We start from the raw sequence: 19,420 nt of genomic DNA on the forward strand, positions 1-19,420 counted from the left end.
TTCCCATGGCAGCATAAATTTTAACCTTTTGGAAATATGGGAGATGGGAATTGATCAAGCTGGGACATAGGAATAAATAGGAATAGACATATATTTAGCTGAGATATGGCAAATAGATTTTATCTCAAGTGTTTAATTGCATGGATTTTAATGTTATGTAGAGAAACAATTGTGAGGTCAAGTTCAGTTTCCATGAGAAAGAATATAAATTAGCACCATCTGCCCTGAGTATGGTACTATTGTGACATTCTTCCTGTATCTTTTATCCTAGAGATCTCTGGAAATGTTTCATTAAATAGTAATTCACAATAGAAACTGATTTGGTTTACTGACTTGCTTAAATTCTTCTTTCTTTTTCTCCTCTGTCTCTCTCTTCTTCCTTCCTTAACAGATCTTATTTATAAGCTTGTCACTTTGTAGATATAAGCAGCTATTCCTAAAGAGCCAAGTTCTCATTTACAAAATGCAGGACAGTGATGTATCTCTAAGGTTGTTTACATTTCAATAATGTTATTATTCTGTGATTCTAATTATGGCTTGATTTAAAGTAGAAAACACCTCTTTAAGCTACTAGAAACCAATCAGTTCATAATTATCAAACAATTACTATGTGTAGGCATTATTCTAAGACATTCATTGTATAGCGGTAAATAAACAGAGTTTTTGCTCTCAATAAGCTTATATTTTAGCACATGTATAGGAGGTTAGTAGAGTAAAAGGGGGTGCATACAATAAATAAACAAGCAAATAAATGACTTTGACAAAAGGAAAAAAAATTGATAATGTAGAAAAAGCAAAAGGAATAGAAAGCACAAAATAAGATCTGAAAAGCAAATAAACATAAATAAAGTAAACCCAATACATCAAAAAAGGAGAAAAATATGGTATTTATGTACTTGAAAATAGATTCTTATAATATATACATCAAAAATCATCAAAATCTTAAGAAAAAAATTAAAAATTAAGAATTATAATCAACTTTCTGAACTATTTCAATACTTGCTAGGCCAGGCGGATTTTTTTTTAAATACAAAGAGGATCTAAGTATTTGAGACATATAAAAACAGTTTACTTTAATGAGTACATGACCCATCAATTAAATGACACTGTCTTCTCCAAGCACACAGGGGACATGCATTAAAAAATTGACCATATAAAAAGACCACAAAACAAACCTTAGAACATGCCAAGAACTAGAATCATACATATCTGACCACAGTGCAAGTAATTAGAAATTTATAGTTAAATATAGATTAAAATTCTTTTTAAGATTTCTAAACACTTTTAAGCAACTCTTAAGCAAATGAAAGTCATAATTCAGTGCAGTTAGAACATTAAAATTACATAATAATAAATCATTACATATCAAAGTGTTTGCAAAACAGCTAAACTGGTACTTAGAGGAAATTTCATAGACCCAAAAGCTCATATTAGGAAAGAGAAAAAAAATCTGAAAATTAATATGCTAAATAATTGCAAAAATCCACTGTGGCCTTATTATTAGCAACAATCAGTAAAAGCTAATAATAACAATATCACTTATTTACAATGGAAACTACAAGACATTTAAAATTTAGATGATAAAATTTTTATTAAAAAAATTATAAACCATTACATTATTGAAAGATACTAAAGAACACATAAGTAAATTGAGAAATATGCCATATGAATAGATGGGAAAATTAAGTATCAACATACTTCAATCTATTCCCAAATAGTTTATAAATTTATTGCAGTCCCAATTGAATAGGTAGAACAGGCTTAATTCTAAAATCTAGATAAAACAAGTTCAAAACAGTTAATAGATATCAAGACAGTTTTAAAGAAATAAAAGTGGTGTACTCTGCCTACCTTATATCATGTCTTACTTTAAAGCTAAAGTAGAAAAATTCAGAGAATTCTTGGCCTGAAGATAGAAAAATAGGCCAATAGAACCAAACAGAAAATTCAGAAGCACTCACACAGAAACTTGTTTTTTGACAGCAGTAGCATTATCTGTCAATAACTAGTGCTAGGACAATTGATTATCCACATGGAAAAATAAAACTGGATCCCTAACTTATATAAAAATTAACTCCACATACATGAAAGAGACTAAAGGTGAAAATCAAAGCTTTAAAATTTTATGAACAATTTAGAAAACTGCCTTTATGACTTTATAATAAAGAAGGTCTTTTTAATCAAGATATAAAAAGCACAAACCCTGAAGAAAAGTAAAGATTAAATGTTGATATTGATTTCTTAAATGTTTGTAACAGTAAAAGAAACCAGAAATAAAGTGAAGCCCTTGACAAAGGTGGTGGTAAGATTTTCAATACAACACAGATAACAGATAAAGGATTAATATACACAATACAAAAAAAGATTTCCTATGAATAAAAAATAAATAAATAAGCAACTTATTAGAAAAATGTTTAAGTGATAGGAATATGCAATTAACAAAAAGGAAACTTCAGCATACAAAATAGGAAAAAGATACTCAATTTAATAGTAAGTAGGAAAAAGGTAATAAAAATGATAATGAGATAATATTTAACACTCATGAGATTCACAACTCAAGTGCGACAAGAGCACCGGTTTTTCAAAAATGTGGAATTTCTCGAAATCACTGTCTCAAAAAGATATCTGCACCCCCATGTTCGTTGCAGAATTATCTACAATAGCCCCAAGACATGAAAACTACCCAAGTGTCCATCAATGAATGAATGAAAAAAATGTGACATATATAAATACAATGAAATATTATTTAGCCATAAAAAGAAGAAAAGCCTGCCATTTGGGACTACATAGGTGGATCTTGAGAACATTACGCTAAGTGAAATAATTTAAGTGAAGAAAGACAAATACTGTATCATTTCACTTATATGTGGAATCTAAAGGAAAAAAACAAAAACCAAAAAACAATCTCATAGATACAGAGAACAGACTGGTGGTTGGCAGAGGCCAGGGTTGGGAGGATGGGTAAAATGGTTGAAGGTGATCAAAGAGTATATGTGAGAGCAAAATTTGCCACCCCAAAATGTGTCTCTCTCCCATGAGGATTAACCTAGACTGATTATTTTTAAGAAATAGGAGGCTCATGAAGTGTTTTTACCTCTCCTTTAGCTGCCTAAAGAATTGAGCTAAAGGTCCTGTTCCTGGAATAGAGTTCCACCAGAGATACATGCAAAGAATATAAGTTATGTGTAGTGCAGGAAACTCAGCAGGGCCTAGAGATCAGAGTCCACTCTGTGTCCCCTTGTCTCTGCATGACCCAGAAAACATTTATTAATTAAACATTTGTTTTTCTATCAAAGCGAATTGCCTTTCTCTCCTTTGACATCCCAGACCACTACTCTTAACACCTTTCATCCTTAGCTGAAGACAGTATTTAAGGTGGGAGTTTCAGCCATTTTGGCAAGTTACTCAGTTTTCCTGAGTCTCTCCCATATGTACATGTTACTAAACCTTTGTTTGATTTTCTCCTATTTATCTGACTCATGTCAGTTTAATTCTTAAACCAGTTAGTAAAAACTAGAAGGGCAGAGGAATTTTTTTCCTCAACAAATACAAACTTCAATTATAACATAAATAAGTCCTGGGGATGTAATATACAGCACAGTGACTATACTTGATACTGTAATTCTATATTTAGAATTTACTAAGAGAATAAATCTTAAAAGTTTTCATCACAAGAAAAAAATTATAACTATATGTGATGATGGACGTTAGTTACCTAAACTCATGGTAGTCATTTGCAATATATTCATTTATTGAATCATTATGTTGTACACATACCTAAAACTAATGTTATGTGTCAGTTATAGCTCAATAAAAAATGCAGAGTTTGTGAAACACTGTCTCTGCTGTTGAGAATATGAATTGGCACAATCTCTTCTGAGAGTGATTTGGTAATATGGAGTTAGATTCAAGGGGTTCATACCCTTTCCCACTCTAATGCATTAGATATCTTAGAGAGATGTTCACAGATGCGTTCAAAAAGACATGTAAAAGAATGGTCATTCCATCATGATTCATTTATGGTAGTGAAAAACCGAAACAACCTAAGTGTCTATCAGAAAGATGCATAAATTGTTATATAGTCATATGGTGGAATATCACAAAGAAATTAAAGAACTAAATCTACATGTGTCTATCATTGATAAATCTCAAAAGCAATGTAAAGAGAAAAATTTTCACAAGGATATGAAAAATAATTTTTAATGAAATGAAAACAGAATGAAGGACTTGTACACTAGGGTAAATATAAAAATATGTACAAGCATATATACATGGAAAAGATAAGCACCAAATTCAGAATGAGGAGCGTACTGTCATGAAAAGAGCAGAGTGTCTGAAAATGACCTTGACTGCTCCTTATAGTTTGGCTGGAGAGCCAGCTAGCTGGGTTGTGGTATGTGGTGTGGAGAACCTCTTCCAGTAGGAAAGACCGGCATGTTGCTCAAGCTCACGTCTCCGTAAGACCAGTGTGTCCTAACTCATAGTCACAAGGTCTAAGTTTCCCCAGGACTCCCTGGTTTGAAGCAGCTAGCATTTTCAGACAACTCCAATAAATAGCTGGCACCCCAAATTCTCACTTTTTGGTATCAAGCAGCTTGTATGTTCTTCCCCTGACAAGACCATTTTCACTTTACTCTAAGATGACAGACCACAAAGGGCTCACTTTCCACTAGAATGAAATCCATACTATCCCAGTGTTGAGCAGATACCTTGCCCTGACAAGCATGGAGATGTTGGAGGACCCCAAATATCTGTGTCTTTCTGACTTGCTTTTCCTTTCCCTAAAAAATCTTTCCTCAACCCATGCCATACATACAATGTGAAATTGAGGAATTTCTCTTGACTTCTTTTGATAGTCCTGAAGAAACAAACCCCTCTTCCCAGAGCAAATGAAGGAAGAGTTTCAATTGTATATAATATTGTATTTCTTAAAACAAGAATAACAAGATCTGAAGCAAATACTTCACAATGTTAAGGCTTGTCAAGTTGGATAGTAAATACTCTGAAGTTTGTTTTATTATTCTGTATAATTTTCAGTTATTGAAAATACTTCAATAATAAAAAAGGAAAATCAAAGTGGTAAGTAATAAGTTCAAAGTATGCATTTTCAGAACTCAAATGATAACTTTAGATGAATTAATCAGTATATCCTTTATAGACTCAATTTCAAAAAATAAATTTATTTTAACTTTAAACAATGAAGATTTGATTTGTCCTTATAGTTACCGAATATAAAACTTAAAAAAATGTATTTATAAACATCCACAGGCATTGTAATACTGAATTACTTAAATACTTGCAGAAATATTCTATAATATTTAATGTTTCATTCTCCCTATTCTGAATATTAACATAGTTAAATATTTTTAGGCATTTTCTGAAACATAATTGTCAACACACTTTGTGAGCACTCTCCTTATCACTGAGGTTAATCTTTGAATAAAGATATTTTGAGTGAATCTCCAGCTTCCAAAAATGGACATTGTTTTTTAAAAAATACTTTGCGGTCTCAGCCAGCCAACCCCTGCAGTATACTAACTGCTTATTTGTTTGCCTCATACATTTCCTTTGGCAGCATTAGGGAAATGCTAATTTCCATCTTACTCATAGGAAAAGTCTACAGCGAGAGCTACAGTGAGGTAAATTGTAGGTAGTCTGCATTAAGAAGTGCATATATAACTAACCACTGACAATGGCTGATACAACATTATTCTCCTGTATAAAATACTCACAATTTAAATCATGATGAAATCAAATGTTCACACTTACCTTTATATTCTAAATGAAATCCAGTGTAACTAACAGATCCATCACTCCGAAAAGCCAAATGCATGGTATTTGAGCTACTTTCTATTCTCTCTGGTAACTTGCTGTCTTGAAAACTTCCAATCAGTGGGCTACTACTGTCTGGTCCATCATATATATAGAGGAAGTCATAGTTTGGTTCTATGCTAAAACTAAAAAAGACAGGAAGAAAGGAAGGAAGGAAGGAAGAAAGGAAAGAAAGGAAGGAAGAAAGGAAGAAAGAGAGAGAAAGAAAAAGAAAAGAAAGAAAAAAGTGAAATGGTTATTACTAAGGTATTAAGCATAACAGTCACATAATCATACATTAATTCAGTCAATATCTTTAAAATTAACAACAGATCTTGTCAAAATAAGCTGATTTGAAAATATGCCTGGCAACAACACACTGAATATGTATATGAAATCAGCAGTGGAAAAGGGAAAAGATATTTTGATATTTTCAAGTATTTCTAAGTTGGCACTGTGCCTACAGGGAATACAAATTACTGCAAGACAAACAGCTTGTAAGCTGATGAAAGAATACAGGATTTGGAGTCAGAGTTTAGGTTCAGGCTTTGCTTCTGCCCTTGTTAGCTACATACCCTTATGTAAGTTGCTCTATTTCAGTAAACTGTATATGAAAATAACAATTAACAAAAAATTTTCATCCAGACATTTCATCATGAAAATGCAACCTCTTTTTTCTTTGTCATGGTACTATCTGACGTGGACTTCAAAATTTAAGAGTGTTTTTGCTGTTTTAAAATTCAACTGTACATACCGGGTTCAAACAAAAGTTTGAATACAAAATTTGCATTTAAATTACTCAAAAAAAGCACCATACATTGTACTAGGTATACTTTTCTTGAAAGTAAATATATTTTCTTCCTTTAGAACTTAATGTAGGTGAATCAAATCAATACACTGTCAAAATTAAATAGTGTGTGAATAAGACATTTTAGCATGTAAGCTATTCAAATCAATATTTGAATATTGTAAAATTTGCATAATAAACTTGCCTTAACAACCTTCAAAATACAAGAATTGTCCCATAATGATTATAGAACCCACATAATTTAGATGGCAGAAGACGTGTAATCATTTGTCTATTACCTAACTCATATGGGCAGAGGAAAGGATGGACTCAACTGGGTCATTAGGAAAAGTTAACAGGTTCATGATATAAAATAAAACTAGTAAAGCTTGCCATTGTTAAACATCTATCAATGAAGAAACTATTTTCTTAAGTTTTATCATCTTGCGTCTAAACAAAAAACTTAAGCGAGAGATACTATTTCCAAATCTACTGGATTTGTAGATTAAGTTTCCACAATTCTAATCCTTTGTGTATGCATGATAAGAGAAGGGAATCTAACTAGTTTACTTATTCATAAATAGTGGTAAACAGAGACGGGGATAATGTAGAGGTTCCCAAGCTTTCCATATATAAAGGACCCTGTAACATGAGAAAACTGGGGGACCAGCACATTGCTATATTTTACCAGGGGCTTCACACATCTGATTCAATGAATTATTATTGAAAACTTTCAGTGAATATTAGGCCTGAATTTTGGTAATATAGCAGAAATTAGAGGATAGGCCTTATTTCATTACTTACTATCTTTGTTCTGGGGTAAATTATACCCTTCTAACTTCTTCTCTTTTATCATTAATGTTTAATGAGAATTACCACTTCCTTATCTTTCTCACTATTGGGAGAGTCACTAGAAACAAGTCCTTTGTAAATGATACGGTGTGTATATTCTATATGTATTATTTTTTGAAGGCCAAAAGCCTATTTAACAATGGATTTCAGTACATTTCTTTTTAACTTCTAATTTAGGCTTAAATAAATAATTCAAAATATTGATTTGTAACATCATTGAAAATGAGAACAAAACAGAAAACAGTCTTTTTCTAGAAACTTTTAGAATGTTAGCTATAATGATTATTTTTCCTAAAAAACTGGAAAGACGGTACATTCTAACAGCATATTCTATTTCACAAGACACTTCCATAAATATTAACTTGGTCCTGTCAGTAATCCTGTGGTATAAGGAAGAGATTATCATTTCCATTTTCCCAGTAAGTGCACTAAAGGCCCGGAAACATCAGTGGTCTCCTTAAGGTCACATAATAAATGACATAGCTGGAAATTAAATTTTGGTCATGCATTTCATGTAATACAGCCTTCTACCACTCAGTTATTAACTAGAATAATTTTATAAGTACACTAAATCCTGTATCACACATCCTGACATTTCTAATATTTCTACTGCCATTTCTTCAATTGTAAAAATGGCAATAGTACATACCTCAGGAAATTGTCTTAGAAGTGAGGCCTGGCATGTAACTAACATTGTCATCATTGTTGTTTTGTTATTATCAATTATCAATATATTAGTACAAATTACAGAAATAAAAATTCCATATATTTATACATTTTAAATTTTCATGAGTTTAAATTATATTTAACTATTTTAAACCTGGCTTCAATATATTAATATATATTAGAAAAAATTGTCAGCTTGTAATTTTATGTAAATACCAAGCAGCTTTAACATGCTAGCAGAATGAGGGGTAGTGTTACTAGAGTCAAAGTACATTAGTCTTGGACACTGAAAATTCAGAACTTTTCTACCTATTTGAGTTGCTGTTACCTAACACTCCCACTGAAATCTTAAGGGAAAGCGTTAGGCTATGTTTTGTGATAACAGATATTAACTCCACAAGAGGAAATAGAGGTTCATTCAAGAAAATAACTTACCCAAGTAATTAAATGACAAAGGCAGAGCTACGCCTCAAACTCAGCCATTTCTTTGCCTCACAGGAAGCTGCATCCTCCACTACTTCAGTACTAAGCTAACCCTGCAAGTAACACTGCTAAACAAGAGATGTGTATTTTGGAATATCCCATGTAAAGTTCTATCATGGGATAACTTCCGCTGAGCAATCATAGGAAAAAGATCCATCAAATCCTTCTTGTCAGCTTGACTTAATGAAACCACCAGAAAGGATGGTAGGGAGAACATATAATATATCTTCCCAAGCCCAATGGTGGTGCTGCTCACATGGGTATTTGATACTTCAAAAAGGTTTTGGGTGATGCACATAAGAGAGAAAAAATCCTTGAAATAGTGATCTTTTTTGAAGCAGTGACAGTAGAGGGAGGGAGGAAGTTATAAAGAGACAATATTTCACAAAAGTAAATAACCACTCAATCTTTAACGTGTTTCCTCTACATCTTGAATCCGGTAAAGATGGTCACCCACTAGCCTTCAGAACTGTACTGGCATCTATGGTATTATACAAGGATTTGTAAACTGTCTATTGCAAACTACTAGTTTTGCAATTAGTGGAAAATATATAATAAAAATGTCATGTATAGAAATAAAAATCTGCTTAGTGCAAATGCTAAAGCAAAATGACCAAAAAGGATTTTTTTAAAATGGGAAATGTACAGGAACTCACCTGATAAATGCCAAGGAGATAACATAGTCTGAGTTGACGGTGACAGTCCAGTCACAGTCTCTGCTATGGGGATACGGATGAGGGAAGTTTGGTGAAAGAATAAAGCCCGAAGATCCTGTTAAATTGCCTCCGCAGGGTGCTTTAATTGAAAACAAACAAAATGCCTTAAGTGATTAATAAAGTTTATTAGCTATCCATATTTGTGAAAATATTTATCTAAAAAAGTTTAGGAGGTTTTATATAGACCTGACTTTTTATCGTAGTGGTTGCTTAAATACTGCATTGTCTTTCAAGAAAGACCATTAAAATACTAAAAACATACATACATACATACTTTGAATTTAGCTCCTTTACTGGTTTCAAAAGAGAAAAAAAAGTTGCATTTATACTTCTTTCCTTTCTATTACTATTTCATTTAATGTAAAAGAAATGCATTGAGAAGAAGAGTAAAAATGGTTTCCCCATGGTTACTAAGAGAAAATTTAAAGGTAACTAAAAAAACTTGGAAACAAAACAAAGCAAAACAAAACCTCTAATAGTAAGTGGGATAACAGGATATGATGTATTTGGCTCATTTCACATCTTCCCTGCTACCATTATATATGGAGGAAGGGGTTTTGATAATAGTTAATGAGTGAAAATGGATAACTAACTGAGAATCTATAGCACTTTAAAATAAAACACTCCTATACTGAGTGTTAGGCTATTCCTAAATTCTAGTCACCTGACTACCTGATGAAAACAGACAGTTACTACAGTTACTGTGGCCCAAACAAAGGTCTCTGTAACACTTCAATGAAGAGACTCAAAAAATTGTCTCAAATTTCAGAGGACAGATACTTTAGGGAATTATTGTTGGAGTCTCTTAAAAACAATTTAGTCAGAATTTAATATATTACACAGGGTTGGCAGTTTCAGAAAAATAGAGAAATTAAGATATGAAGGGCCCTGGTGGTAGATTGTGAAACTGGGGATTTAAATACCACACACACACACACACACACACACAAATGTGTGCATGCCACAGACAGAGAGAGGGTAAGAGGGAAAGAGATTGGGATTCTTATGATGGCATATCTTCTACACATAATCACCACATCATCATTCTTCTTTTATCTGAGTTTTAAAATTAAACTTTTCTCAGATAAATTTTGCCATTCAGTTATAAGCTATACTGGATTCTTTTGACATCATGAAACTGGTATTGGAAGGAGGAGAATTTTGCTTTTGGCAAAATTTGAGATCTTTGTTCTTAGCCTGAGTCTAGACATGCAATATTATGATTAGAATTTGGTCATTTTTACCACCTAACCAATGGAGGTCTGCTATTATACTTCCCCATCCCCCTATGCTACCTTTGCCTCAGTTACAGCAGGTGACCTATTCTACTGAGAATATTTATTTGTTTAGGCTTGATTTATTTACCACTATTTACCTATTACCCGTATGTTTTTTGTGGTATCAAATCAAATGATTGGACAAACAATCTCAACTTTCTGTATTCCTCCCTCTTCAAATGTCAATGCCTCCTAAATATTTTCATCTACAATACGAGTCCCTCCTATTAATCAGGATAACGTCCTCAACTTGGTCATGTAATCCCTCTTCCTGCTTCAGAACTTCTGTTCATTTATCTCCTTTATTCTCTCTGGCTTCTTACCCTTTGTCCACAGGTGCTTATGTCTCTTTCATCCTAAAAATAACAGTTCCCACCGACCTATTTCTTTTCACCTTTATTCAACTAAAAATGGTGAATTTTACCTAATGGTTAAGAAATCCTCACCCTTTTGTATTTGGTTATATGGGCTCCCTGTGAAGAACTATAGGACTCAGATAAGACTCACCTATCAAGCCTTAGGTAAGACCCCTTAAATAACCGCTCCCTCCTCATTTTCCTGTGACAAGACCAGACACAGACCTTACAAATTCCCATTCTTCTACTCAAATGATTCACTGAATTGTTTGTCCCACTGATCAATCATAAAAAATTGCTTGTAACCTAACTTTGGCAAGCTTCTCCTTCCTCGAGGCCCTTGAACTTTGGCTCTCCCTCAGCCTTGAGCCAGCACACAACCTCTCCTAAAGATAGGCTGGACTCAAGTATAATGTTCTCTGGTCTGCTATCCTATCGGGCTACCCTTTCACCCTACTCCCCCACGCCTGGTTCTTTCTAGCCTTGTGCACTCCTCTCTATAAAAGAAAAATCTCTTTTGCCTAACTCTTCAGATGCTTGAAGACCTTACCATCACATTGTTCTCCTTATCACAGCAGTTCCCCTAGCCCCCACTTTGCAATAATCTTTTTTTGTTTTTTGATGATTACCACAATACATTTAGCAAACATCAGTCATATCACCATAATTAAAATTAAGGAAAAATTAAAAGAAAAATTTCCTTGTTATAAGAACTCAAGATTTACTCTCTTAGCAGCTTTCATATATAACATACAACAGTGTTACATATCATATTGTACATTATATCCCTAGTACTTATTAATTTTGTAACTGGAAGTTTGTATCTTTTGACCACCTTCATCCAATTCTCTCTCCCCACCCCCCTGACTCTGGTCACCACAAATCTGATCTCTTTTTTTATGAATTTGTTTGTTTGTTTTTGAATTATAATTAACTTGGTACATAACAAAGTGATTTGATATTTCTATATATTACAATAGTAAAAATCTATAATAATTCCTTTTAAATAAAAGTCTCTCCTTACTTATTTCAAATTTCTTTCTTTTCTAAAAATTTTACAACTAAGTCTTTTGAAAAGGAGGTCTAATCTCATTCTCTCTTTCTTCACTTATGTGCTATATCTACCTACAGACAGACTACCATGATTAGCAAAGCGGGTCACCACTGGGGAAAAAAAATAGTTTCTTATGTTGTATTTCAAAGAAAAATACCAAAGTATTCATCCTGAGAAAATGTATCTTCAGTTTTAGAAACTGTTTAATTTTAAATTACATTAAGGATAACAACCTTTTTGTTGCTTAGGGAATCTAGATATCTTTCCACCTTTCCACCTCTCATTCTTTTTCTAGCCATTACTGTCTCCCTCAGCCTCCTTGCCTCCAACACAAATACATCTTAGTTCACTCTGAAATGACTTGCGCATTGACTAATATAATGGGCTTTATCTTTCTCTTCATATCTGTAGTCATCTTTAACTGTTGACTTTCACCTTAAATTCACGCTCCCTGTTTTTAGAACCCGCTCCACTTCTAATTTTCTTCTGGTGTCTTTGTACAGACTTCAGTTTTACTGGCAAAAACCTCTTTCACTGCATCTTGTAATTTTGGTATTCTCCTGAATTCTTTATTTAATCGTCTCTAATTTTTACTCTATTCCATTCTTCCTTGTTGACTATATCCAGACAGTGAGTTTCTCTTCTACTTATATACTGATAACTTCTTCTGCCTATCATCTCCAGCAGATTTCTCTGCTTAATTATAAATCATACACCTATGTGCTTACTGGCTATCTCTACCTGATAGCCTATGGGTATGTCAAACACAGAATATCCAATATATCCAAACCTCAATGGAAATTTCTTCTTCTGTGTTCCTTGGTTGTTTGATTAGCTTCCAGCCATCTATATTACAAAGCTAGAGGCCCAAGATTCTTCTCTTTTCTTCTCTGCACCTTGAATCCAGTCTATCAAGAAGCACTACAAAGATGCTAGCTCATAGTTCCTCATAGATGTTTTTCAATCTATCTCTTTTTTCCTTTTCTAATTCTGTATTTCTAGATCTGATACTTACCTGTCTACAGAATTATTGCAGTGTTTTTTTTATTTCTCATGCCTCTAGTATAATGTAGTTTCCTCCAATTCATCTTCCCAGTGAAAATATCTAATCATACTATGTCCATGCAAAAAATTCTGCAGTTATGTCACATTGCCTAAAAGATAATGCCCCAACCCCAGTACAGCTTTCATGACCTGGCTCCTGCAACCTTTCCAACTGCATCAACCACCACTCTAGATACATAATTTCACTCATAAACTACAGACTACGTACAGTTCCTTGAATTTACATGCCTTTATGCATGCTATTTGTTTTGCCTGAAATATCTTTTTTCCCTTCTACTTTATATAAATCTTATTTATACCTCAAGATTCATCACTGCCGCCAGGGAGTTTTCCTAGAAATTTTCAACTCAGGCTCTGCTTCAGCTCTCTCCAGCATACTCTGGTATCCATAGCAACCTGTGCCTATCTCCATCATTATCCTTACCACATTATATTTAAATATTCCATTCAGGTGTATGCATTCATCACTAATCTATAAGCTAAACACTGTCTTATATGTTATTTTTTTACATAAGATTTAGCACATACCACATATTGCATAAATGTTTGTTGCATTGCTATTGGTTCTTTGTATTGACTGTTAAGATAGTAAAGATGACTAGGTTTAAATGCCAATCTGACCTGTAGCTATATGTTTTGATAAAAATAATAATATATTTTGTCTTTGGGACTTTTCATATGTGAATTTGAAAAATATTAGAAACATATGTGTAATAGCAAATGCATATATATATGTATATATGCATAAAAGGCAGGAATGTTCTTTGTGGTTTTTTCATGTGCTAAGGAAATGGGATTACTTGCAACTTGAGGGATCATGGGGGAGTAATTTTATGTTTTTTCAGTTTTCCTTACTTTTCACAGGAAACATTGGTCTTGTTATTGTTAGCAATTTTATACACATAAACACATTCACATTTACTTGTTTATATCCTTTATCAAATAAGGTATAGGAAAATCCATTACATATATTTTTAAGTGTCTTACAGGATATATTTCATGATTATACTATTATTCAGGCATAAGATTCTCTAAAATTCTTTCAATTCTATTACTTAAATTATTTAATCAAGGTTTTCTCAATAAATTTAAATGCTGTAGTTGATTCTAAAAATCTATAAAACCATTGAGACAAAGCAGAGACATTATCTGACATTTGTATATCACAAACACTCAGTAGTAAAAATAATTATCTTTGCCTCTAATATACTAAACTTTAAAAGCATCTGGGAAATACATTTTTACTTTTATGCATCTAATCATCTAATCATAAAGTATCCAAAATAAGGTTCTCCTTAAATCAAACATATTTATGAATTAAATTTTCAGTTAAGTTCCATGGAATTCTGACATTAACAATTGTTCAGAGTGTAGTTTCTTGTGAGGCAGTTATACAGGCAACTATTGACAGTGATTTTATAATCTTAATTTTTCTTACCAATTCAGTTTTATTTGTGTCTACTGTCTTTCTCAATAGCCCACCCACACTAATGTCTTTGTTACTTACCTTCATACTGAATGTTGTTACTTTCCCTCTGGCAATGTCAAAGTAATCTTCCCACTGTCAATTTTGTTGGAATGAATTCTATTAACTCTCTTAAAGATGACTGTCCTTCTGTTTGGTACTTGCTATAAGGCTGACTACTTCTACATGCAAGCAAAATGCTTTATGCTCCAGGGTCTGAGACAGACTTACGGAGTTTCTGTAAGTTCAGAGTTTAATCTTTGGCACAGTATTTCCAATCATGGAGTTCTTTCTTATCAGTTTCAGAGGTCAAACTTTCTGCAGCCTTAGCAATTTTTCAGACTTTTTTTTCTTAGGCTATTTTCTTCCTCAGAGAAGCTCTAATGCATATCCTTTCCTCAAACTATCTTTTCCTACCAGAAAATAATATGCAGCACCCTAATCCTTACAAAAATCTCTCACAACCTGCTCGATTTAAGTAAATTTAGTAATTATTCTCTAATAACGCTTTTCCCTGTAGAATTGTGACTTGCTAGCTAGAATCTTGTCTATAAATAGAATTTTATAACAGCCTATCTCAAAATTCTAATCTACATTTTAAATTTTCATGTTTTCTAGAATTTCAGTGTAAAGCTGTTCAATATTTCAGAATTCTCTAATTCTGGCAATTCTAATAAGTAACACTCATTTAATAGGTCTAAGAATCACAATAAAATGAAAAATTCCAAGTCTGTCATATCTGTGGTGTTCTATCATCTCCCCTTTATACAAGGATTCTCTTTTGAAGATAGTCAAATTCCAATTAATTGGTATGTGGCATTTTAATTTAATTGGCAATTTTTAGACTGAGTAATAAACAAATGAAAACTTCACTGTTTCAGTCTTTCTTTCCTTGAAAATATTTCTTTCTCTGTGTTTTTCTTATGCTTTTATGAGTATAGTTACAGTAAATGTAGATTAATTGATGTCTGATGATTCAGAATCTTGCAAGGGTGTACATAGACCAACATAACTGTAAACAAAAACAATAAAGTGTAAAAGAAAATGTGGCTAAATGTGAACTGGTTCAGGTATGCCCTTATTTTGTGCCTTTTTTTTTAAAGTCCCTTCTTAAAAGCTTTTTCCCTATTATCTGCCCTATTTTCTACGGAAGTCTAGAACTCTCTCTACTCCCTGCCTGGTTTGAGCCTTTAGATAGGTTTTGTTTTGTGTAATAAGTGTTTTTTAAATTACAACATATAAAATACAAAAGCTGTTATGTGAAAATTCAGATTTTTTAGTTTTCATTTTCCTAGAAAGTGAGTTCATAGGAATAGGGAACTTTTCTGTCTTGTTTTATTGCTATATCTTCAATGTCTATAGAACAATGCATAGGACACATTGAATGACTAATGAATTTGAGTTTGCAACACTTGCACAAGAAGCATAAGATGGGGTAAAGTAAATTTCAGTAACTGAGTGCCTGAGTTTGTTTACTTTTGACTGACATACCAAACACTCTTTTCCTATTATCATGTGACTTACTATAAAATGATGATTGAAAATGTATTTATGAGCTAGGTATAAGCGAACAAAAATAAGTCTTTCTTTCCTAAATGTGTTAAATTTGCATGCTATAAGAAACACAATGAACAAGACATGCAATCTTCTCTCAAGTCACTTACAGTGCAATAAGGGAAAGAATATGTAAAGAAATAAAATTTTGAGTAAACAGAACATACTTTGGTCAAAATGTATTATACATTCAAGATGACACCATTTCTAAAACACTTGAGCTGGTCTGAGATTAAACTTGTTTAATTTAAGAATCTTAATAATGAGATTAAGAAAAAGATTAGATAGCAGATTTTCTCACATTTTTATTCCAAAGGTGGTATATCCCTCTAACTTTTTCTCAGACCCAGGAGAAAAATAATATGTATCTTAATTTTCTAGAGCCTAACTTGGTGATTCAAGAACAGAGCATGGAGACAAAAGGTAGACAGTTGCAAGTATGACTCAAGTGGCTGCAATCCTTAAACCAAAAACTGATATTCTTCTGGAATACATGAATTGAAGGGAAAGTCAAAGCTTTGAAATTTAAACATAAATTCTGATAAAATTTTCTTACTTAGAGGGAATAACCATTATGGAGGCAATATAAATATAGCCCATTTTAAATATAAGGTCTAAATCCACTCTTTAAATTTAAAAGCAGTAGATAAGGAAGATGAAGATTTTTCAAAAACTTTTTGATTTTATTGTTCTTAATCAATAACATTGATATTGGTTTTAACCATTGTTTTATAGTTGTAAAAATTTTTAATTGTTCTTTAATTCATACCTATACAAACTGGTGGGCTGGGCTGCCAGAAGTATCGATTTTCTACCTGAATGCAGGTTATTCTTTCTTCTCCTTGAAGCTCATATCCTGGGTCACACTGAAAAACAACAGTGTCCCCAGGTTCTCTTCCATCTCCATTTCGAGTTCCATTCATAGGAACCCCTGGGTCACGACATGCAGTGGCAACAGAACCTATGAAAAGACAGAAAAAAACCTTTAGTTTTGATGTTACCAAAATCGATTTTAAAGTTCCAGACCTTATATTAGAAGCTTCCACATATTTATGTGCTTTTAGAAAATTAACTTAAAAATACTTGGGCCATAAATCCTTGTGCTATACAATATATCAGTGCTGTTTTTTTTCAAAGGCATATAATCTGTAAAAATACTGAATTGCTGTGCTATACACTTGGAATTAATGTAATATTGTCTATCAACTATATTTCAGTTTAAAAAGTGCTCAGGGCAATTTTTAAATACCAATCAATAAACATTTTTAACTGTTTTTTATTAAATACTTTGATAATTTGCTTCAAGAATGAATGTGGCATTTTAATAGCTAAATACTAAGTAGTACTTAAAATCTATTTTTTGATACTCTGTGAAAGACAATGTGAAGAGGGTGAAAAGAAAGCTTATATTTGCATGGGATCTATCCCACAAAGGACTTGTATCTAGAATAAAAAACTCTTAAACTCAATTATGGGAAAGAAAAAAATTTAGACCAAAAAAAATCTATTAGAAAATGGGCAAAAAACATTTCAATGAAGAAGATACCACATGACACATAAAAAGATGTTCAACATCATTAGCCACTAAGAAAATGTAAATTAAAACCACAATGAGATATTATTACACACCTATCAGATCAGCTAAAATCAAAAGTATGATAACACCAAATGTTGGCAAGATTTTGCCAAAAATTTGAATTACTCATACATTGTGGGTAGAAATGTACAATGGTATAGCCACTCTGAAAAAAAAGATGGCAATTTCTCACAAAACTAATTATGTGCTTACCATACCCAGTAATTGCACTCTTGCACATTTATCTCAGAGAAATTAAAACTTATATTCACATAAAAACCTGAATGTGAATGTGTTCACAGGAGTTTTGTTCATAACAGCTGCAAGATGGGCACAAACTAAATGTCCTTCAAAGGTGAATTATTAAACTAAATTCATAGCATGGAATATTACTCAGTAATAAAAAAGTAATGAGGACACACAAGACAATTTGGATGGATGAGAAGGGAAACGATGAATTAAAAACTACAATTGCAAAATTTTTTATATTGTTTGACACTATGTAATATTCTTGATGAGATAAAATTATAAAATTGGAAAACAGATTACTGATTACCAAGATTTGGAGGGTGTAGGGAATGTAAGGATATGCTTGTGACTATAAAACAGTAACAGGAAGGATCGCTTATGATGGAACTGTACTGTATTTTGACTGTGGTGGCGGGGGGTCAAATCTACATAGAACTATATAAACAAAATAAACATGCATACACAAGCAAACATAAATAAAATTAATGAAATCTGAATAAGGTTGGTGGACTATTGATGTCAATATTCTGGTTGTGATATTTGCTATAGTTAATGCAAGAAACTGTCACTGGAGAAACTGGGTAAAGGATATACAGGATCTGCCTTTATTATTTCTTACAACTGCATGTAAATCTAAAATTATCTAAAAATTTTTAAAAGTTTAAAAAACTATTAGATAAAAGGAGAGTAGTAGGAGACCTTGGAAAGCAGCCATTCTTCTATATACAGTATATTGCACATTTATAATATAATTAACTACAATTATTCAGGTTAATGGAACAAGATATTATTTTGAATTACCACAAAGCAGATGTACCCTAAAGCATATGATAATGAAGTATCAAGACAAAAAAGCTATTAAAATTTTCATTTAAGCTATTATTAAACTATATTCATAAACATAGGATTCAGCACTTACAAAATTATTTTCAAATTGCATATTAGAGTAAAGACATAAATTGCTAAATTACAGACACATAACTGGTATTCACTCATTCATTCAGTTACTAACAATATATTCTAGGCAATGTGCTAAGTGCTAGGAATGCAAAGAAGGAATAAGCAGACACAAAACTGAACAGACTTCAAATTGTTCTGTACAGTGGCAGCACTTACAAACAATTCTGTTGTATATATCCCTGGTAGGTAGGTAGGTAGGTACACAGGTAGGTAGTTAGACAGACAGATAGATAGATAGATGATAGATAGATAGATAGATAGATAGATAGATAGTTAGATAGATAGATAGATAGTTAGATAGATAGATAGATTCATCGATATACTAACCAATCTGTTTTGCCAGCAGGCAAAATTTTATCTCTAAGACAGTTAACAGGTAGAAGAGGACAGTCTAGTGTAACATTTAAGGGTTTGGGTTCTGAAATCAGACAGACTGGGGTTCAAATCTTGGTTCTGCACTCTTTAGTTTCTGTGAAATAGGACAGGTTACTTAATCTTCCTAAACTTTAGTTTTCTGACCTCTAAAAATAACAGCAATGCAGCACAGAC

The 19,420-nt window shown here is 32.5% G+C and overlaps 1 protein-coding gene across 3 annotated transcripts in view; it reads right to left on the reverse strand.

The window, feature by feature from the left end:
* The window catches only part of CSMD3 (CUB and Sushi multiple domains 3), a 1,011,591-nt gene that overhangs the window by 218,532 nt on the left and 773,639 nt on the right, over nt 1-19,420 (reverse strand). For all 3 annotated transcript variants that reach the window (XM_074352931.1, XM_074352929.1, XM_074352930.1), the window contains 3 exons: nt 16,856-17,047; nt 9,256-9,394; nt 5,770-5,957 (listed from right to left, as the gene is read on the reverse strand). In XM_074352931.1, coding sequence (XP_074209032.1) covers nt 5,770-5,957; nt 9,256-9,394; nt 16,856-17,047 — 519 coding nt within the window. The remainder of the gene's footprint in view (nt 1-5,769; nt 5,958-9,255; nt 9,395-16,855; nt 17,048-19,420) is intronic.

This window comes from Camelus bactrianus, chromosome 25 (genome assembly GCF_048773025.1).
Source record: "Camelus bactrianus isolate YW-2024 breed Bactrian camel chromosome 25, ASM4877302v1, whole genome shotgun sequence".
Taxonomy (NCBI): domain Eukaryota; kingdom Metazoa; phylum Chordata; class Mammalia; order Artiodactyla; family Camelidae; genus Camelus; species Camelus bactrianus.